The sequence below is a fragment of the Mugil cephalus genome, chromosome 22, assembly GCF_022458985.1.
Source record: "Mugil cephalus isolate CIBA_MC_2020 chromosome 22, CIBA_Mcephalus_1.1, whole genome shotgun sequence".
In the NCBI taxonomy this organism is placed as follows: domain Eukaryota; kingdom Metazoa; phylum Chordata; class Actinopteri; order Mugiliformes; family Mugilidae; genus Mugil; species Mugil cephalus.
Window position 1 is genome coordinate 5,636,407 of NC_061791.1, and position 23,360 is coordinate 5,659,766.

General features: G+C 43.5%; 1 protein-coding gene across 13 annotated transcripts in view; it reads left to right on the forward strand.

The window, feature by feature from the left end:
* The window catches only part of magi2a (membrane associated guanylate kinase, WW and PDZ domain containing 2a), a 215,123-nt gene extending 193,684 nt beyond the window's left edge, over positions 1-21,439 (forward strand). For 5 of the 13 annotated variants that reach the window (XM_047575037.1, XM_047575040.1, XM_047575042.1 and 2 more), the window contains 10 exons: positions 114-155; positions 241-356; positions 610-802; positions 3,790-4,041; positions 4,480-4,665; positions 5,765-5,981; positions 6,704-6,929; positions 8,376-8,528; positions 13,341-13,479; positions 16,521-21,439. In XM_047575037.1, coding sequence (XP_047430993.1) covers positions 114-155; positions 241-356; positions 610-802; positions 3,790-4,041; positions 4,480-4,665; positions 5,765-5,981; positions 6,704-6,929; positions 8,376-8,528; positions 13,341-13,479; positions 16,521-17,263 — 2,267 coding nt within the window. In that variant the 3' untranslated portion in view covers positions 17,264-21,439. Of the gene's footprint in view, positions 1-113; positions 156-240; positions 357-609; positions 803-3,789; positions 4,042-4,479; positions 4,666-5,764; positions 5,982-6,703; positions 6,930-8,375; positions 8,529-13,340; positions 13,480-13,702; positions 13,841-16,520 lie in introns of those variants that run through there. The other 8 variants (XM_047575038.1, XM_047575049.1, XM_047575039.1 and 5 more) reach the window with 6 other exon arrangements.
* Positions 21,440-23,360: the final 1,921 nt, after the last annotated feature.

Consider the following 23,360-nt stretch of genomic DNA (forward strand, 5'->3'; position numbering starts at 1 on the left):
GAGGCCTCCCTGCCTCGTTGTAGCCTTCATGGGAGCGTCTGTGTTGTGGGTGTATATATAATATTTGTTCGTGTTGCGTTGTTTATGGGGTCGTTTTGTCTTTTTCTGTCTAGAACCCAGCCAGCCGAGGACCGTTTTTCCTGTGGACTCTTCAGGTAAATACAGAATTTCTATTATTAAGAACCAAATGTTGTAGGACAAGATTAATTAATTAATTTTTCTTCCTCTGTTGTGTTTTAGGAGCTGAGTACCAGGACATCGAGGTCCACCTGCGCAGACAGAAGTCTGGGTTTGGTTTCCGGGTGCTGGGCGGTGATGAGGCGGGGCAGCCTGTGAGTCCGGAGACGCGTGAGAAGGCTCGTATGGCGATGGGCGTGGAACCCTGTCATTTTCTCCTCTCTAATCCACTACACACACACTGTGTACACCTAACCCTTGACCTCTGACCCCTGAGAGAGTGATGGCTCTGGCTGCGTTTTTGTTGTTTAGTTATTAATATAGCCCTATAACAATCATTTTAACACCCACTGCATGTCACACTCACAGACTTCAGTCCAGCGTCTAAACCCTCTGGACTTCTTTCTCTGACGGTGCGTGTTTTAAAAACAGATCCTCATCGGCGCCATCATCGAGAAGAGTCCGGCCGACCTGGACGGGCGGTTGCGGCCCGGGGATGAGCTGCTCTTCGTGGACGGGATCCCGGTGGTGGGGAAGCCGCACAGATACGTGATTGACTTGATGCACGGGGCGGCGCGCAACGGCCAGGTCAATCTGGTCATCAGGAGGAGGGTTCAGGCAGCAGGTGAGCATATCGTTATGACCACCTTATTTGTGTTGTGGAGGTTGAGGAAGATACACAGACACTTGATCAGTTTGGGATCTAGTGATGGCTGCTGCCATCAACAAGTGTCATTGCTAAGATGATCAATTTACTTCTCCTGTCAGTGGTCATAATGTAGTGGCTGATCCAGGTATCCTCCTTAGTTTGCTATGCATTTTTAATTTTTAGTATTTGGCATCAGTAGGACCTAAAAAGTATAAAAACTAAGCATCATCTTTCAACAGGAAGTAGTAGTTTAAAACAAACAAAGCAGTGCTCACGCTTCGCCATCAGTCGCCCTCTGCTTTTGCATAACAACTGGACAATGGAATTATTTCATTATTTACAATATAATAAAGTCAGCAGTATGTGACAAAACTTATTTATTTGTTATTTATTTAAAACTATTTGTTTTAATACCTGCACATGGTTGAGCAAAACCAGAATTGCACACAATGAAGTCCCAACGTCCTCAAACGAGTACTTGCCAATTAGCGAGGTCATAGCTCATTGCTATTGATAAAATTTGCGAGCCATATCAAATTACAGACGTTAATAAGCATAACGTTTTGCTGTATAGACTTTTTGCTACCACTAGATGACAGACTAAAGTGTCCACTAACGTGGACGATGGGTTTAAATGAAGCAGAATAAGCTGCAGTAAAACCTAGAACTTCATGTCCCCATATGAGGACGCAGGGTCTCAGGAGGTTAAGCTGATGCTGCTGGCATATTATTACATATATTAAAGCTTGGTGAAACTTAAAAGGCAACACAAACATAACGTTAAAATAAAATCCAGAGCTCACAGTCTACCCTCTCTCCTCCGTTCCTCTTATTTCTCACTTACCTCTTTCCTCTCCTCTGTTCACCACATCCATTCTTGTCCCGTAATGATCCAGGAATCGAGTTTAATCAGTGAGAAAACTGAAGCGCTAATCTCTGAGTAATTACACCGAAGCCTCCCAGTAAGACACATTAGCTACCTCCTCGTGCTCCCTGCTCCTTCCCCATTCAAGCTTCTTTACCCCTCGTTGCTTCGAGTCTCGGACTCCTCTCCTCTCGTTATTTCTGCCTCCGCGCAGCCATGCCGTCTTCTCACCAATCCAATTCTTCCCACTCCATCCCGCCCTCTCTTGTCAATTTCTTCTCACCAAAGGCTACAGTCTGACTCATGCCCGGCCTCTTCTGCGGCCCCTACTTCCGTCCTAATTGTCTGACTCCCACTGGCTCTTTGCAGAGTGTCAGACTCCGCTCTGAGCTCGTACTCCCGCCTGCACCCAGTGCCCCACATTTTATACCAACCAAAAGTTGCAGTTTAAATTCTTCTGTTAAACTACAGAAATTTGCCAGTGAGCATCAAAACAGCTCCGGGTTTGATCGCTCAGTGTGTCACGGCGCACACACTCTCAGAAAAGTGCTAGAGGTGCACGAAGCTTCCTTCGCTGTGGTTGGATTGACATGGCGCTGCGTTTTAATGATGTGTTTCTTTTCTCTTTTGCGCGACTATGTTGTACGTCTTTATTCTTCACGGGGAGGAAGTCCCGTACTGAAAGTGTTTTAAAAAGTATTTTCGCTTGTAAAAGTTTTTTTTTTCTTTTTTGGCACCTGCAGAATAATATTTGTACTCTACGAGAGATTTATATCACAGAGGGTGTCGGGTGTCGATGTACAGTGATAATCAGAATAAAAATGTCTCAAGTAGAAAAGACGGGAGGGAATTTCCCAATGAGGGTGATGCTGTAAACCTTTGGTAATCCAGTCAGTAGGAAAATAGTCGCTCCTAATAAATAAATCCATCCTTTCTGAGCATGTTTGCCACAATTTAAGAAACAGTGACTTTGAATCTAAGTCCTTGGCTTGTGCCCATTAAGGTGTAAGAAAACAGTTTGCATTTGTTTCTGGACTCTGAGTTGTTGCTGCAGAATTTCTCACGTAGTTTGATTTAAATTATTTTTGAAGCCCAAAGGGACGATATTCCACAAAAAGGCCAAATTTTACCTTGTGTTAAAAAATGCATTTGAATGGGCATTAAAATTGCATCTAACTGAGGCAAGGCCAGGAACAGTTGCCATCATCATATTGATTCAAAATCGTTGCGACTGTGGATAAAATTAGATTGCGTCGTTTACTTTTGAACAGTTCTGTCTCGGTTAATTTTTAATGATGGTGCACCATTTTCCCTCGGCCTCCAAAATTCCCAGATTTGAACTTTCTGGACTTGTATTTTTTAACGTCGACTAGCTCCATTTTACTCAGTCAGTAATGCTACATTTTTAATTATCCAAATCGTGAATAATAAACCCGTTACAGCGGCCACTTTTCTGCCCTAAGTGGTACTTCAGGTGGTGCTTTAGGTCAGGGGTCTTCAATGGTTTTCAGGCCAAGGACTGATAGAGAGATTAAGTAGGGACCACCTACCTAATATATGTGCTCTATTTTAAACTTGGTGTAATATTTTGCATTCGATATTAAGCTAAGAAAATAATGCACAAGTTCAAATATTAATTTTTTTGATTTCAAACATGTGCAACAGTAGAGGGGCTGTGCAACTGCCTAAACATACCTACATATATGGGATTTCACCTGGGGGCTCAATAGGCTTTCTTTAAATTTGTGGGGGAAAATTAAAAAATATATATATATACATATATATAAAAAAATGTCTAATCAACCAAAAATTTTGCGACCCCCCTGCAGCACCTCTGTGTACCCCCGAGGGGTCAGAAACCCCCTTTTGAAAACCTATGCTTTAGGTTCTTTCTCTTTGAACACATCATTCATTAATTCATTCATTCATTTTCTGTAACCACCTGTCCTCTGGAGGGCGCTATAGCCTATCCCAGGTGTGGTACGTGGTCAATTAAGAATCACCAATTAACCCAACGAGCACGTCTTTGCACGGTGGGAGGAAAACATCAATGGATTTATTTTTTGAGCTCAACTTCCTACCTCCCGTCCTCCTGCAGGTGATCCTTGCCCGGAGAACGGCCGCAGCCCGGGCTCCGTGTCCACGCAGCACAGCTCCCCGCGCAGCGACTTCACGTATGGCAACAGCACCAGCACAGCCCAGGTTCCCGGCGGCGTCGCGGGCAACGCCAGCGCCGCCTCAGACGGGAACTCGCAGCCGAGCGACGTCGTGATCAACAGGAAGGAGAGCGAAGGCTTCGGCTTCGTCATCATCAGCTCGCTCAGTCGACCCGAGGCCACCGCCACCAACAGTGAGTGGAGTGATGTTTTAGCAGTGCTCACGCTTCGCCATCAGTCGCCCTCTGCTTTTGCATAACAACTGTTTAAAGCGCAGCGCCTCCTGGATGCGTTTAGACCGCCTGGCAGATCCATATACGGTCAAGATAAGAGCTAAGCCTAAGTTATTAGGGTTAACAAAAAGTGAAGCACCTCTCATTCTGGCTGCTCAATTATACATGCCCTCCTACAATATGTCAGTCACACACGTCTCTGGTTTGCTGCTGTGAGCATCAGTGCATCGCCCACTCACATGGAGAGGGAGGAAAAAAAAAAAAAACCTGGATGCCTTACGTAAGGCTGGGGTGGATGGCAAAATGAGAGAGACAGAGACACATTCAGTCAGTCGGTGGTGTGTGAGCATCTGCTGCTGAGCGCATCTTCACCTGCAGCGTCTGAATCCCTCCCAACAGCTGTGCCCCATAAAATCGGCCGCATAATCGAGGGCAGCCCGGCCGACCGCTGCGGGAAGCTGAAGGTGGGCGACCGGATACTGGCGGTGAACAGCCAGTCCATTGTCAACATGCCGCACGCCGACATCGTTAAGCTGATCAAAGACGCGGGCCTCAGCGTCACCCTGAGGATCATACCGCAGGAAGGTGAGGAAGCACGTGGACACACACACACAGTGTTAACAGAGTTTGTCATGTGATCTCTCTTTGTTTTCTTGTGCGTGACGCACCGGCAGAACTTCTCATCTTTTGTTTTAGTGATAATACTGCAGAATACAAAATGACTGTGTTGCCAAACATTGCAGTGCTCCTAGTTGGCTTGCTTGTGCCACAGCTAGAAAAACAGGCGCCATTCCTAATAACAGGATCTGCGTTGGACTTGGTGCCTTTGCATCTCATGTGCTTTTCCATTGGGCCATTTATAATCCCATTATTTGAGGGGATACATCAAACGATACCTTGTGGAGTTCTCGACCATTAGTCGCGCTGTGGAGCGATTCTTTTAAAGTCGACATCAAAAGGACAACCGGTCCGACTTTTGATTTCTGCTCACGTCCTCTGTGTCTGGACCGAAAAGTTGCACTTGAACGCACCGCAATAGCAATGGTCAAAAAAAAAAAAAAAAGAAGAAGAAGAAGACAGAAATCTATAAAAGCTGAAAAGCCACGATCAAAAGGTTTGACAAGAATAGTCAAGAAAAAAAAACTCTCCATGAAGTCACCTGTAGGATATTTGAAGCCCGGCGTCATTTGGTGGCGAATGACTCCACCTGCCTCCTGGCTTTTTTAAAAAGAGGTGAAGAAGATCTGAAGCATTGAGAGACAGCTAGCACCTGAGGTGTTGCACAAGGTTTGTTGTGTTGCCACAACGCAAAAGTTTAGTGACTTTCCACCTTGTCCCTACATCACCTTGAATGACTGAAGTATGGAAAGTATCGATATTTTGACTTAAGAATTGATTTTAGAGCGTAAACACCTGGTATCAGAAGTATCGATATTTCAATATCGATCTGCACTTCATGGTGGAACCCATGTGTCACTCAAAGTAAGCAGGCACTTATATCATTTTCAGCCTTGAAAAACATCACAAAAGCTCGACTTATGGAGATAGCCTCAAGTGGCCATTTGAGGAACTGCACTCTGTGTTGGTTTCTTCTTTTTGTTTTTTTTTTTGCTTGGAAAAACTTAACTCAAGGCTAAAAGTACGTGCAATGGTTTCATTTTTATTTGTTCTTTGCGTGTCCCAGAGATCAGCAACCCTCCATCCGCCCCCAGCTCAGAGAAGCAGAGCCCCATGGCTCAGCAGCACAGTCCCAAGGTCCAGCCCAACGCCGCCCCCTCCCAGTGCAACCAAGCGGCGACGGAACCGAACCCCTCCGCTGTCCAGCCCAACCCGGCGCCCCACCAGAGCCCCGTGACCCAGCTCCCCGTCCCTCCGCCTCAGACCTACGCCCACGAGAGCAGGTAAGGACCGAGGTTCTCCGAGCGCCGGCGGTAAGAAATGAAACCGGCTTCTGATTTGATGTACTGAGGCAGCGAAGCGTTTTATAGAATAGCCCTGTGTCTATCTCTGGGGCAAAGCACTGTTCTCCTGGGAATACAGGTATGAGTCAGTCAAATGCTTCCACCCATGTTCTTCATCTCTTGATATATCTGATTCCACTTTTTCTAACATTGTCTTTTTCCGTCCCCTCTCCTCCCTGTTCTTCTCTCGCCCTCCCTCTCTCCGGTTTGTTGTATAACATCACTTAACTCTTATGGACTGCTAAATTATTTACATAAATTGCTGCTTTATAGAGATCTGTTGAATATTTTATTAAGAACTACAGGGGTCCAAAATCCACAGTGTTACCGCCGCTGCCTCTGATTTACGCAGCATCCACATCTCTTTGTACTCGGCCTCAGAGAGAACTTGTTTTCATTATAAACATTTTATGTGAAGTGCGAGGGGAGGGGGGGTCGGGGTTAGCTTAATTTCGTCACTTTAAGCCGTGTTTAATGGTTGTCAGTGCAAACTAAAACAAGCCATTTCTGTCAGCGCCGGGCAACCCAGCGGTTTGTCAGAAAGCGTTTTGTTTTCACAGCCCAATGGAAAACCAATGTTCCATGTCTAAATGGAGTGATGGCTGTAGTTAAAAAAAAAAAAAAAAAAAACAGTCAGTCCTTCATCCTGATTGGTCTGTTAGTTACAGGTCCGAGGTGAAGGCGAGGCAGGACGTTAAACCGGACATCCGACAGCCGCCGTTCACCGACTACCGGCAGCCACCGGTGGACTACCGGCACCCTCCTGTGGCCGATTACCGGCAGCCGCCCACGCTGGAGTACAGACACCCGCCGCTGCTCGACTACAGACAGTTAACTACTGACGCCAGGCAGTTCGCCATGCCCGACTACCGAATGCCACCGGTTCAAGTAAGGATGCTTTTTTTTATTTATTTTTTTTTTTTATTCCTGCAGCAGACAGTTACTGCATCCTTGATATTTGATGTCAGTATCAACACTGACATTTAAGAAGAGGGATCCTTTAAAGCTGGAGCCGCCGATATTTTTGTGTGAAAGGTCAAAGCGTTGCAAAGCGTGAAGGAGGTCGCACAAAGTCTCTGCAAAGTGTTTTTGTTTTTTAGAAAACTTTTAGCGCATTTGTTTTGATTTTTCAGTCTTCAGTTCTTGTCTTGTTTCCACCAATGACAGGCAGCTGTGTGTATAAAAGAGCGATTAGCGCTAGGGCGAAAATGCATATCATGATATTTTTAAAAATTCTCACGGTATCACGGTGTATTACGGTATTATTTTTTTTTTTATTATTTTTTCGTGCATAATCACAACATTTTCTACTGGTTGAGAGAGGAATTAATGCAGTTGATTGAGTAATTATGGACTGTAATGATGAGTAAATATTGTAGAATAATCCCACACTAGTAGTAAATAGGTAAATTGGTGGAAATCTGGGGACATTTACAGCTCAGATAAAAAAAAAAAAAATAAAAATAAAAAGATTTTCATGTTATCAAGATGAAATGAAGAAACTGGGACAATTAATTTATTTTCCCATATTTATTCTTATTTATTCATATTTAAACTTCTATGTCTGTTATGGTAGTAGCAGCGCGACCGGCTACCGTAATAACTGTAGTCTGTGCGCAACATTATTTTTCTTATTCATAAAAAGCTTAATTTCGGGGACAGCTATAGCTGGGGTTGAGGTCATCCAAAACAGACACTGTGAGTTAAAAAATTCATATCATAATGAAAAAATAAATAAATACCGGTATTCAGTATGAAGCAGTACACCGCTCAGCCCTTTTAGGAACTTATTAGCAGCTTTTAAGAGCTGCGCATTTCCTTCAGTAGCAAAAAACGAGGATGGCCACATGCCTGACTTCAAATCGCTGCTGATATTTCTCTATCCAAGCAGCTTCACCATGATTTCATGTGTTAATGTGTTTCAGCTTGTTCCGTAGCCTAAAATAGCAAAAAAAAAAAAAAAATGTTTAGATACAGCTTTAATTTTTGGCAGTCAAGAGCTGTGACTGTGATCCTGACTGACATTTTAAGGTTAAAAATAAACGTGTCGGTGCTCTCTGCTGGAAAAACGCCGTGATGGTGATGTTATTATTGAACCACCCTAAATATATCTTAGGCATGTTTACACTCCCACACCGATTCAAATAAAAGATGTGTGTAGTAAGCTAGTATTATAATATTAATCACATCTAATAAGCTTGATTTATTTTATTTGTTTTTTTAGCTGATGCTGAGATTTAATTTAACACATATATATTTACACATTAAATCCGCTCCATGATCAGACTGAATCTGCTTTAAAATGATGTTGAATGTGACCTCTGCTCGCCTCAGCTGTCGCAGGACTTTGACTTCTTCACGGTGGAGCTGGAGAAGAGCGTGAAAGGCTTCGGCTTCAGCATCCGCGGCGGGCGGGAGTATAAAATGGACCTGTTCGTCCTGCGGCTGGCGGAGGACGGCCCGGCCATCCGCAACGGGAGGATGAGGGTGCGTTTGATGATGTCATTTCCTTTAAGCGAGGTTAAGCCGCTGTTCTATCTTGGCGGATTACGTGGCGGACAGATGCTGTAATTGTGTGATGTTATCAAAGCTGCAGCGTCGACGTTTCTGGGGCCGAAAGGATCTGTGTGGAAACAAGTTTGGAGGTTTATTTGTCCTTTTATCATTGGCAGTTTTTAGAAGTTTGTCCCCTCTCTGTTGTATTTACAAAATATTCAGAAGGATAAAATTAAAGGGACAAATTGAATTGTTCTTTTCAAAGTATAATAAAAAGATACTTTAGAGATGGAAAAACTTCACAAAGCTGGAAAACTTGCTGTGATTTTCCCTCCCCAGCATCCGTGACTGAACGTGCCGGTCGCCTCCACCCTCCACTTCCTTTTCCTTGCATGTTCTCCGATCTTTACGTCTGGGGCTGATGGCCTCGGCGTGCTCCACATTGCTTATCTCTAATGAACCTGTCAAAGATAATGTGCGCTAAACACCCCTGGGGGAGGTATTACTTCCTCCCCTCCTCGCCGGTGTAGTCGATAGAGTCCGGTGGGCCCAGACACAGGTGGAGGAGGAGGAGGAGGAGGAGGAGGGAGGAGACTCTCCCGGGACCTATTTAAAGTCAGCATGCAGGCTGCTGTGAAGTATAAAGACGTATGTGGCATAAAAAGAAGAAAGTACGCGAACGTATAAATATTTAGCTTGAAGCGTCTGCACTCAGAGTTTTACTTTAAGAGCTTCTGTGAAGATGCAGCACACCAGCGTGTTGTTGTGTTTTATTATCTGAGACACTGCTAGTTTTAGCTATGTATATAAATGTATATATATATATATATATATAAATATAGGGATCAGGCATAACATTATGACTACCTTCCTAATAATGTTGAATGAATTTAGGGGCCAGGTCAACGCCTTGTGCTCGTGTTTTTCTTTTTAAGTTGTTCCTAAATAATTTTTGTGTGTGTGTGTCAGGCTGCATCCTGCTGGAGATGTCTGCTACCATCAAAGATAGATAAATAGATAGTCTGGTCTAGGTGGGTACGTGTCTAGATGACGAAATGTTTCCCAGGAGAACGTTGAATTGTCACAAGACGATCATTGTCGGTGGTTTTAATGTTGTGGCTGATTGGGGCACAAGTCTGATCTTCTTAGCCTCCCAGCAAACAGAATGACAGACACAGACTAGTATGAAGTTATTTCCTCTCATGTTTCTGCTGATGATTGTCTGTGGTGTGTTCAAGTTCAGCTTTTTGGTCCAAGAGACACAAGAGATCTCTGACGTCACTGTGTCGTGACCGAGCCTTAATGTTTCAGATCAGTAGCGTGGAGGGAAAAAAAAGGGGGGATAGGGGGGTAACAACATTTCCCTCTTTGTGGATTCCAAGTATAAGATTATTGTGACTCAGGCCGCACCGAACCACCGCTGGCAGGATATTGAAATCACCTCGTGTTCTTGAATAGATTTCAGAGCAGAAGGCAGAGAGAGAACACTCTGATGGCTCCTTCAGCGACGCCGGATCCATACACCAATCAATCTGCGTTTAACTTAAGTAAATGTGAGACGCCGGTGGAAAAGCGTTTGTGGCACGGCTGTCACTTTGAGTTTGAGTGGGACTTTAGCACAAGTAGACACCCAAAAATAAAAAAAATAAAACCTGCAGTCACTGTGACATTTCCAGTCTCTTCTACTCTACGAATCTTTGTAACATCTGTGTAAAGGAAGGAAAACGAGTTTTGTCTATAGTAGCAAACTCAAACTAATCACCACCGAGGATTAAATGTATCTAAAGTTATTACATTTAATTGCGTCGGGCTCAGTGATAACTCATCTACGTCCACCTTCACGTGCCGTCCGTTCAACTTTAGTTCTCTCTTTGCTGTAGATGAGAATAGGGAGCGCTCCCCTCTGCCGTTGGGCGCTGAGGATTAATGAGCGAACCGTCCCTGCCTTCCACCTCTCTTCACGCGGCTGTAACGACGCCTAATGACTCCCCCTCTCCCGACTCGAGTCCGCCCCCGACTTCTGAAGTTACCCCGACCATTACTGGAGGACTGTTTCATTTGTTAGCGTAATTGGCCGTCACGTTCCGTTCCTGTTCCCCTGCGAATCCCGGGGCATTAGTCGACCTCGGGAGTCGTCTCTTCTCACGTTTGGCTGGTGCTCACGTGCATTAGGGACCAGATAGTATTTACAGCGGCTGTAAACCTGAGCCGCCGCTGGTTGTTTAATGTTGTATTCACCGGGGTGTAATAATGTGATGCTCTGCAGGCTCTACACAAAAGGTTGTTTGTGATTTCATCCAAATTATTCTAGTTCATCGCTTATAGATCCACGCTAATCATTATAAATCTAAGTAAAAAAAAAAGCTTCTTGCATCTAATGCCTCTAATGAATTTATCTGCTTGTTCTTTTCGTAGCTATTCTCCAAGCGTGTGTTGCGTCGACATTACCAGTCAAAAAGCTGCATTCATACTCTAAAAATCTATAAACACGGCTTCAGTCTTGACTCAGCTGCTCCAAACTCTCACAGTATTTTATTTTTTTAGTTTATGAACTAGAGATGTAACGAAATGAAAATTTCATACCTCGATTACTGTAAATGTGCTCAAAATGTTCAAAAAGTACTATACCCACACTGAGCATGTAGTAGCTATACCATCACTGGGTTTAGCTGCTGTACGCTCACTCTATAAAGAGCAAATGTGTCATTATTATTATTATTATTATCATCATATGACTTGGACACACACATTAACGTTTCTCCTGTAAAAAAAAAACATGTTTCAGTGTTTCCTTTAGGATTTCTTTTTTTAACACGGAACATTTTCTTCTCAAAATTTACCGGATCTGTGTCGGACTTCCGAATAATATGTGTTTTTACAGGAGTAACGTTCAGGTAAAACTTCAGTTTCCTTGATTTGACGAACTATAGGAAACAGACAAACAAGTGCCCAGACCATGTATTCAGCTACAAGTTAACTTACCTTGCACTCGCTGTATGTAGGTTGTGTTCATGGAGATGGAGATGATGATAATGTTTATTTTACTTTTCCGCATTCAATAGTTTCCTTTCCTTATTTATGGTTATTACTAGAGATTAGCAAAGACACACGTGTGTTTAAGCCTTTCTCGTTTAGCTTTCATCTGTCTTTCCTGTTTAACTTTGAGGTGATAATGAATATATATTTATGCATCCAGTTAGGTTTATGAGCCAGATTATTCTTACAAATTATGTTAATTAAATAGAATAAATACATTTTATTCAGTCTTGCATGGAAACTAGAATATTGGACTCATTTGCCTTTAACTCTACAATCTTTATATATATATATATATATATATATATATATATATATATATATATATTCAGCTTATACCTCACCTTTTTTTCTTCTCCTGTTGTCTGCTGTGACAACTTCTTTGTCCTCTGATCTCCTTGAATCTGATCATGTCTGATCTCTGCTTGCCTCATCTCCTTCTTATAAGTGGTTGATGCTTCTCGTACATACCTGATTTGACATTACTCAGGACCACCTGCTACAGTAAAACATTACCACAGACCGTCTAGTGTAGCTTATGATGCAGTTTTACCTTTAAATAAACTAACAGCACTGTTTGTGTTTGCTAATTGCCATCAATTGAAGGGGTCAAATTATCGTACATTATGGGATATTTGGAATAAATGATCGTACAGAGGATGATATTGTCGTACAAATACATTAATTATCGTAAATCTGTTAATGTTGCCGAAGGTATGGTGATGGCCCAGACCTGATGTAGACTAGACTGTAGGCTGGAGCTGACATTCACCTCCCCAGAAATTAAACTACACGTCAGTAGGTCCGCTTGGTAGTAGCGTGTTTCTGGTTTAGTATTTCCAACTGCCTCTCCATTTCTTGTTTTGGATCAATAAAGATGGAACACATGGTGGAAAGGTTAACTGAGGAGGAAGTTTGGAGATACAAACAAACACAACAACAATTAATAAATAAATTAGACTCACAAAGCACCTTTTTGAGAGCTCCTGGTTAACCAAGTTTTCTGTTTAAACCACTCCTGGTTGAATGTCCTAATTTTGTCTTTTCCCTCTTTAAAAATTATTAAATCCACTGGTCGATGTGGTCCCAAACCTTTTATCTTCAACTTCTGCTCAGGTGGTCAAGTCCTAAATTGCCCTGTAGCCAGGTAGTCAACTCAAATAATCATGCAATTAATTCATGAATGAAACGAGAATTAGCCCCTGTTAGCCGCTAGTATATACAGTCAGTGACATTGGCCGAGTTAGCGAGGCCTGTGCAGTCCCTGCCACTTTCTTCAAATCAGCCAATGAAAAGTGCCCTAGGGCCCTGAACTTAAGACCCCACTACCCAAACTGAAGTGTGTGCTGTACACACATATTCAGCTGTGCCCCACTGAGGGGAAACAAAGACGCAGCATTAGGCACAACAAACTATGCGAAAAGTGTCTACAGAGGGAATTACATTCATCAAATGAACAGATAATTATTGCAGATAATTAATTCGCGGCAAAATTGAATTTATTATCAACTTACACCCAAAACTTATGAGCGCATAATCCTCCCCTGTACAGCAGCGCCATCTGGTGGGGCTGTGTCCCACCGGCTCCCAGTGCAAGGACGCCACTGGCTATATTATAGGATGAGTATAAACCGAGGGAAGGAGTTTAGAAAAGTCTTTCATGAGGTTCCTGTTTCCTGCAGGACGAGCATGTCTCCAACCTGTCGCCACAAATTTTTATTTTCTCTCTGATCAATGTCTTGTTTTGTCACTCTTCTTGGCATCCAGGTCGGGGACCAGATCATTGAGATCAATGGAGAGAGCACCCGGGACATGACCCACGCCAGAGCCATCGAGTTAATCAAGTCTGGGGGGAGGCGTGTCCGTCTCCTCCTGAAGCGGGGGACGGGGCAGGTCCCTGAGTACGGTAAGTATCCACCCTTTACCTCCACGACCATTCCTCACTTAACTCTTAGACTCAACTTCACTGTTGCCTTAGTGTAACTCTTGATAACATTAATCTGGCATGCATTTATATTCATGTTATATCTTGACACTCTTCATATTCTTTATTCTGTATTTTCTGCTGTAAACTAAATGTTTGTCTCTTCTATCTTGACTAACACTCGTTTATCTTCTGTCCATTTCAGTGATCTATCACTAATTGATTGGTCTAGGTTGTTACTTCCCCTTCTATAGGAATGGTATCTTCCAGTCTCTCCATGTGCATGAAAAGTGACAAGCATGGCTCCCCCTATTTCTTCCTAATGGGCCACTCTAAAGACACGGTTTGTGACCATACGAATGCTTTTTCTCTTCACTTTAACCCGTTTGCGTTTTTTGTGCAGTGGTTTTGTGTGTTGTTTTAATCAATGCATTGCGAAGGTTTAGCCGGCGGGTTAATCAACAACAACAAAAAGAAACCGTCTGAACCGCAGGAGGTTGCGAAATTAGTGGCTCTCCTCCTGACTGAAAGATAAATCAACCACCAACAGCTACCTACAGGCCTCAAAGCTATATGAAGGCTCACCCTGAGTCAGCCGCTGGAGATGAAATATTGCAGCACGTTATTTACCCAGTAAAATCTCGGCGCAGCGCGCGTCGAGCCTGGAGGGGGACGTTTATTTGTGTGTGACACCGCGGGTAATAAAACTCTGATGCGTCACTCACTCCTCTGCATCAGCGTGACGTCTGCTTTTCCACATCCTCCTACTTTTGTCCGCTAAAGCCTCCGATGGCACGTATTCATCATCATTCGGCCTCTCTGGTCACCCAGCAGCCCCCGAGGCGCGGGAAGTAGAGGCTAATGTTGTTTCCCTGTGTCCTCAGCCTCCTTCCAGGCAGGGATTTAATGTCTCTTTGTGGAGAGCTTTTGTCCCACGTGCCTAGAGGTGGTTGAAATATGCACACAAGGCGTCTCCGTGCGGTCGGACAGACATGAGAGAGGAGCAGCGTCTGTGTGGGTTTCATCACCCGTAGTTTGCAGGCTCCTTATTTGCATATTGTAACGTAAATCCTGCAGGGTGATTAATTGAGCTCTTTAAAATATTAGCATACTAATGCGAGGATTTTAGTTTCACAGGAAAAAACAGAATATAAACAGTATAGAGTTGTGCATGTGTGCATGGATATTATTTTGCTGTGTTGTTGTTATTGAATGCTTCTGTTTAACATGAGGGCTTCACCTCCTGGGTGTACGTTTATCAAGGTCCTCAGAGCTGCGCTGAAGAACGCGCTAAAAGCCTAATTAGCTGCAGAGCGCCTTCGCCGCTCATGTTAAAGTGACAGCAACCTACGCAAATAGTTATCACAGCGCAGTTGTTTAAAGTTGGTGGACTTGTCAGAGGCAGATGAACTTAAGTTTGGTCCTAAGTGATGCAGTCGACTCCAAAATCACCAGCTTTAAGGCCCTTTTGTACTTTTGGGTTAAAACGCGGATACAAAAAAAAAAAAAATTGCAATTTCCATAATGCAACTTTCAGTTTTGACCACTTGTCTGATTCTCTTGGCCTCTAGCTCACGTTTGTAACATAAGAAATCTGACTTTCCGTTAAGAAATCCTGACATTTCTTTAAATAATATAAGAGTGACATCATCTTCACAGATACTGTTTTATGCAGAATAATCCTAATATCATAAAATAAGAGGCATTGAACTTTAACTTCTGTAGAGCTACTACTTAAATGCTATAATCGTATTCTGTGACAGACATTGACTCGTAGTTAGTAGCTGCTCCTCGAAGACATTTTGGACATTACAGACAAAGTCCCTCTGCTAAATTCACAGTTAAACCACCTTTTTAAATAGCAATAATCTGTATTTTATAAAAGCTAGAGATCACATGGCTATTATGTCACATTATGTCACATTTTCACACTTAGTTAGCAGCTAGCTTTGGGATGGTAGCGTCCATTTAGCAGCTAAAGAGCAGATATCCCCCTCGGGAGTCGCAGCTCAGCAGTAAAGCGTTACTAAAGCGTGATGGAGTGTAATTTGGCAGCTGTGTGCTAAGAAGTTAGCCTTCGCAACCTCAGAAATGCTAATGTACGCTGTATATGTGCATGCGTGTGAGTTTGTGCCGTGTTTAGAGCTTGTTTCTGCTGATGGCGACAGGGCTTGTGTGCTTATGTTGTAGTTTTTAACGCGTGGGGTTGACTCAGCAGAAGAAAAAAAAAAAAGAAGACAGCGTGTAATTATAATGGTTTTCTTAATGCCACACTGACACACACATGTAGCCATTTTATGTGTCTCATCTCAAACCTTTCTATCGCGCATACTGTAGGTAAAACAATTCCTCTTAGTGCTGCATCTAATATGCTGCACCGCTGCATGAGAGTCCTCTTATAATTGGGCCTCATGGCGCTACTGCAGCTAGCCTAGCCCCCCCCCCCCCCCCCCCAACCGCTACCGCTACCCCAACCCGCCTGGACAACTGAAAATGACTGATGGCAGAGGGACCGAGGTTCGCCGGTGCAGAAACAGAAGCTAACAGTCCGTGAGAGTGGTGGAGTTGTGGAGGAATGCACTGTAGATTCACTGCGGCCCCTGAACTGGAGGATACAGGCTTCTTCAGGCTTAAGAGCAAGAAAGAGAAAAAGAAAGAGAGAGAGAGAGAGAGGGAGAACTCTGCCCCCGAGGTTTTCATTCCTGCTAAAGCACCACCCTATTGGGCACATCATCCATTTCATTAAACCTGTTTTCGATTTTCCGCCAAGGCTTTAGATTGGCCGTGGCTTTAAAGAGTTCTATGGGAGGCAGATTGATGTTGTCTAGAAGCGGAGTTGCCCCGTGACACGTGTGGAAGTAGGTCGTAGCGCCGCTCTGATGTTTGCTTTACCGCTTCTAGATTGCAGAGTGAAAGTGGCTGCGGTGATGATTTTTTTCTTGACGTGGTGTTTGCTGTGCGAGCTTCTGAGCCGACCGCCGTGTTTTCCACGTTTGCTGACTGTGTGTATGTATGTGCCGCAGACAATGCCGCCCCATGGGATGCTCGCCCTTCAGCCTCCCCAAGCCTGTCGGAAGTAGCCCCTCCCATCGACAGCCTTCCCATGCCATCGCCTTCATCTCATCTGGCCCCGGCCCTCGACACTCCTCACCTGCCGCCTCAGGACGTCCCTCGAGACCCGGCGGCACGGGACGGCAGGACGGAGCGTCCGAAGAGCCCCCAGAAGGCCGAGCCGCCGAACGCAGACCCCATCAGCCACCAGGGGAGGAGGGTGGCTTCGGCCGGCGGGAGCGGCAGAGCCAAGAAAGAGGGTGGCAGGTCCACCCACAAGGGGCACAGGATGCAGCCCGCGACTGATGGGGAAGGGGGCAAGGAGGGGCAGAGCGGAGAGCCCAAACCCATGAGGGGATCCAGAGGAAGGTCCAAGGAGAGAAACGCGGGGGGAAGTAGAGAATCAACTCACTCTCCCAGCAGCTCGAAGCTCCCGCCGCACACCAACGGGAACAGTCGGGAGGACGCGGAGCGCTGGAGCGGCGGGAAGCAGGTGGAGCCGGAGCAGGGTAAACCAAGGTCCCGGGAACTGGGCCTCGGAGAGAGCCGGGCCAGCCTGCCCATCAAGAGCACCACCACCAGCACCACCAGCAGCGGCGGCGGCGGCATCGCAGCGGGGAGGAAGGCCACCGTCTCTCCCGGGCCCTGGAAGATCCCCGGGTCGGACAAGCTGCCCAGCACGCTGCGCACAGGCACGTCCACGCTCAGCAGATAACACCACGGCTCCAGCGGGAAACAGTGGCCACACTCATCTGAACTGAAGCACCCCCATCCGGATGAAACCACCATCCTCACCCCTTCCCCCCTTTTCCCCGGTAAATCTTAAAACCCCTTTCTCCCCATTGAGTCAAAACCCGAGGCGGGGCAGGGTGATCCGGACCACGTGTTTTTAAAGTTTTATTTATATAATACTGTGTTTTAAATTATTTTGAGAAATATTTTACACCCAACACCTTAAAAACTGGAAAAGAAAAATATCCACCTTAAAAAAAAAAAAAAAAAAGTAAAAGAGAAAGTAGAATCTTTGTGTAGCGCGGTGGAAGACCTCTACTTTGAGTTCTCCCCGAGAGAGGAGAGACAAACATGCAAATACAGACAACGTGACAGGAAGCGACTGTCACATGACGTTTGGAGTTGTTTTTTTATACATCATACACAGTGGAGTCTATTTTATGTAACGGAATGTCGAGAAGACGGTTTGCCTGTTTTTGTGATGAGCGTGAATGGATCAGAGAGCGACAGCGGAGACGAAAACCTACTCATCTGCAGAACTTTGCCTTAACGGAGACTGTGTGGGCCTGAATCTGTCTTGAATAATCTATCAGATGATCATAGACATGAGATATATTATAATGAATATGAATATGTGGGAACACTTTGTAAATAAGATCCTCTTTAAGTGGAACAGAACCTTATAGTTAGCCAATGGAAATTTCTAGTCCGCAAAAATAAAAAAAAGAGCGAAGCCGGAGAGAGCGACATGGACCAGAACTTTCAGCACATCACCCCCCGCACCCTCAACCCGATCCGCCGACCCCTCACCCCCCCCCCACGTCCGTTCAGCCCCGTGGTTGCAGTTTGAGGCCTGCTGCGATCGACTGCACTGTTTTTTGGTTTTTTTTGCTCTTCAGTCATCATCCGTGTTTCGTTTTTTGTGCTTGACGGACAAAAAAAGCAATCTGTGACGACGACGGCGGCGGCGGCGACGATGGCGGCGGTAGATGGGAGGAGCTCACATGGTACTGAACGAGGGGCAGAGTGCCTTAGACTGACAGAGAGGTTCAACTCCAAAATGCTTCAGAGGGTTCAAAACTGGCTGCTATACAACACCACCTTTACAGATATAAATAAGAAACTGTATTTTTCCAGTGTGATATAGTGAAATTTATCATTTATTTCACAGGCTTATGTATGAGTCCATTAACGGAGGCGTCAGCGGCCGTTACTCCTGCAACTGGGTCATGATACTTCTCTTCATTGATTTCTTAATTAGGTCTGACACTCCACTGAGAACGGCTCGTACGAGATGGTATAATCAAATGTCAGGACACGGCAGAGCTTTGCGCCCGAGCCAAACCAAATTAGTGAAGCCGTCAGAGAATCGATCTCGCTTGTCAGAAAAGCTCGCTCGTATATTTCTTTAATTTTCAGAGGCCGAGACGGAGAGTTTAATTTGTTCTCGGCATAGTCTGTAAATAATAAAAGAAAGAAATTGGTCTGAAGGCTTGGATTTCGGCATTTCCTGGTCGCCATATTGGCTCTTCAGTGGCCGTATTTGTATTAAAGAGAGGAGCTGGGGCGGAGCGATGGGTTAGGACTGACATGTCAATCAAGCTAGAGGCCTACTAAATATCTACTTTTCTAAAGCACCACCTGCACACTGACCAGAGTATGGAATGAGTTTTGGGTAAAGAAATTGTATTTTACCAGATGACATGTTGAAGCTAGCACTTAGCAGCCATGTGTGGTGTTGCACTTTAAAGCCACTTTTCACAACCAATATTCCTCCATCTCTTACGTACACTCTATGGTTTTAGTTAATTCTGTCTACACTGTGTGCTATTAAGACATTCATATACGTGCCAAAGCTCAATATAGGTTTTTTTCTTTCTGCCGTGGACGGTTATGTTCCACTGTTACACAATAACCTAACAACAACTGACCGTTCACTAAGCTCTGCCACGCTCGGTTATTACTGCTGGTCCTGTCAAGCTTTTTACTCTTGCAGTTCACACAGATGAGTGCTTGCTTTCCTACAGATGTTTTCTCATTTTATGTTCACATGTTGCATGACACATGGTTTTGGGGATGAGGAGGTGAATTCAACCAGTGTGTCCTGGGTAAAGTTAGAGTTTAAACGTCCAATAAAATATTTGTTTTGACACTAGGTTAAGGTAAAGACACATTAAATGCCTGTCTGTACCATAAAGGCCACAGCTAATTGCCAGCTAGTCACAACTGAAAAAAGAAAATAGTCTACACCAGCAGTAGTCTGTATTCGTCAACCAAAAAGGGGAGGAGCTAAACCCTACATCATGGAAAAGGACAAGTTGCTGCGTTGTGTATCGTTCTTCAAATAATTTGAAAGATAAAACTCTGAGATTGTCTCTGCTTCTCTCAAGATAGAGGCAGAGAAACCAGAGAAATGTACGACTTCAGGCCATAAAATGAGTGGACAAAGATGGAAAGTGCCAACCCCGATAGTCGATATGTGAATCACTTTAAATGCTGAACTGAAATGACAGTAGCTATATAACGCACAGAGCTACGTTACTGTAAAGCATTTTGTTTAACTAAAGGGTTAACATTGGCTAAGATTCATGCCGTATTTATGTCATGAGTTATTAATTTAAATACTGAAATTTACATTCTGTTGTTATGGCTCTGCTACTTTCCATCTAACTCCACTGTGTCAGAGACAGTTTTAATTACTTTGCATATTATAATGTGTGATAAAAAATATATTTTTGATACTATTTACCCTGGGGGAAAAAAATTACTACCGACCTTGTGGTATTTTAATCAGTTGTCCAAACTTTGAATTAAAGCACATCCTTCATAATTCTTCAGCGAAGAAAAGAGGCAGAAAAAAAAGCCGCAAATCAAACAAAAGTTGTAAAAGTAAAAACTCACAGAGATGTCGATTTAGACTGGATTAGTATCACCGGAGGACCTCTGCGTTACGAGGTAGGTAATATACGGTGTAGTTTTTACTTAACAAAACACAGACATGGACGATTTATACAGGATTAAGATCACAAACGACCTCCGTGATTATTAGAAATGACCGGAGGTCACCAGGTAAAACTAATCCTGTGTGAATAGGGCTTAATATTAGCCATTTTGACCGTTTTCAGGCTGACAAATGCTAGCAACGCAAAATAACCCCTGACTGGTATTTATTTACCGCCAGTGGTTTATTTATCACCCAAATGGGGGCGTGGCCTAATTTGCTACTCTCATCTGTCTGGAAGGCTAAGAAGCCTTTATTTGTTTGGGTTGTCGTGGAAATATGTGAATGCCCAGGTTAGATAAAGGTGTAATGCAGTCTGTTTTTGTTTCCTTTCTCGTGCACTGGTTCACTAAGATGATCAGCCAATCAGAGAGAGAGCTCTCCATCACCAGAGGTCCACTGTCATCATTAAATATGTCACTTTGCCCTCAAACAGCTTGACAGGCTAGCAGCGCAGTTGACAGAATGTGATTGAACAGTCAGTTTTTAGGTCTAAAGACATTTTTACACATCTGCACCTTGTGGACAAACATTCTAATTTTAGTTTCCTTCCTCTGCTGAGAGAACAGCGTTTAAAGGAGCAGAAGGAGTCGTTGTGTTTGCCACTGAAATCCATAATCACACAGGGACTAAGTAAACTTACTGTAAATCCAACACGCAGGGTTTCGGGAGATGAATGATTGTGTCAAACAAAGGCCGCAAACTTCAGTTACATTCTGAATCATCATGACCCATTTAGTTGGACTGCTCCTGTATTGTGAGACTTTTTGTTGAGGCAGAAACAACAACAAAACAAAAAACAAAACATGTACGTATTTTTCCTCAGCCTTTGCACAACTCACTGCTTTCTGTGCTGCCTCCATTGAGCCAAATTGTAAGTAGTTTTTCTAAGGAAATCCAAAACTACAACAGAGACATGCAGACACCTCGGTATCACTGTGTAGTGTTATAGCAGTGTGTAGACCCTGAACAAATATCTATAAATATGACTCGGTGTACTATTGATGGTCACAAAGACTGTAAGTGGAGCAACTATTTTTATGAAATGCAACATTACGGATATATTAACTTTTGCAGAAATCTTGTTTACCTGTATGATATTCTGAAACGCTGTCAAAATAAAAGAAAAATCTTGACACGACATGAAAGATTCATTTAGGACGCGCTGCTGTGTGATTTATTACCGGTGTTTGGTTTTTCCCGCGTAGTGAAAATACACAATTCGCACTTTCATGTAGCATTCATAAACATATAGCATACATACACATACATTATAGAACTGATTCTCTTCTACTCAAGGTTGATTTAATAAATTATATAGTTATTATCAAACTCAAGGTTGCATCATTTATTTTTTGCTACCGATTAGTCTGACAATTATTTTCACATGTAACTGATTTATTAACTAGTGAATTTAAAGTTTGAGGATATTTCTTGAATGAATCAATATTTGCTTCATAAATGAATGGGATAAATAAAAAATATTATTATTTTTGTTATTATTATTATAGGAGACCTATTAATATTCACTGTGTTGAAGATGCAGCCTGTGCATATTAAGATGTCTTGCATTATCTCAAAAAAACTCCAGATTCTTCGTAAGTGAAGCAAGATCCTTGCAAAAAAAAAACCTTATGTGCAATTATATATAAATTAGAATCATACAGTTAGACAAGTTGTGTATGTATTGATTGTTTCTGTGCTGCTCATAACTGATTTTAACAGGAGTTGTAAGCAAAACTGACTTGAAACATCTTCCTCCTGAAAATGTTGCTGCAGTGACTCTTGTTGGCCACATAGAGGCGAACTATTCAGAGCCGTATATTAGAATATAATATACAGCTAGTATACGGCCCTGGAGGTATCTACGACGGTACTGGCGTTGGGGTGCTGATGATTTAATTATCTTGAATATATTATCATCAAATTCAGAAGCTCTTTTTCTAATTTAATCAGCCTGAAAAAAAATATAATGTGCACATTTTCTATTTTGCCACTAGATGTCAGTGTAGACCTGATATTCATTTCTATGCTGCTTGGTTTCATAATTGTTGGACTTATATAAAGTTATTAGTCAGACATGTCCTCTTAATAAATATTTTTGGTGGTTTTATCATGTAGTGTCACTCAATAGAAACATCACATTATGCACCGCTGTGTGTTTCTCGTGAGCATTTATCTCTTAAAAAGCGCTTCAGTTCCTCCAGTACATGTTGAGCTTTACATGCATACATGCAACGTGTGGCTTTTATTAGATCTGTGCATCGTGCACACAGGAAAAAGACACACAAATACAAGTAGAGGTGATGCACTGCTGGAGCAGGACTACAAGCTCTCCTGCAGACGCAGCGCCGGTCGGGGCTGCCTGCTGCCGGCTGGAAGCTGCCGGCTGGTGTCTGTGTTCTCCACAGGAGCAAATCAATCCAGAGCTGTACTCCATGTCTCCACGGGGACAACAGCAAGATTAGGACAGGCCTTAAAAGCCCGGCCTGGTCCATCTGAACATTAAACCTGAAGGTCAGCCTTTAAAATATCAAGAAGCTTTTATTATGGGCTGTTGGCCATAAATTATTAGTCCTTTTTATGAGGTGAAACTGCTGTTCATTTAAGCTGCACAGATTTGGATCTCCACACATTGTATATCCAACACACACCCTAATATGGAGTGTTGTTTTGGTTATTTTTTCCACCTCAGTGAATTGCTTCCTCCTGTAGCCTGTCATCAACAGTAACAAACACATTGCCAGTAAAATGTCTGCAGTGCAGAGATAACACAAAGTATAACAAGTTCATCCATCAAGAGGGAGGCTATAAGGTTTGCATCATGTGCATCCTGAGACTGATTAAAATGATGATTTCGTGTAAGGGGGGGGATTGTTTTGCTACATGAAAGCAGAATGCTCCGCACCTCCGTGTCACATTATTTGCAGGTATTCATGTGGGAGGCCAGAGAGGCTGTTACAAAACAGGAAAGGTCTGTTCCCTCCTCATTAGTTGGCCAGATTTTTTCCAAGAGCTGCAGGAAAAATAATCAACTCATTTGGGGGAAAACGGCAGCTCTGGAAAGTCCTGAGCATGC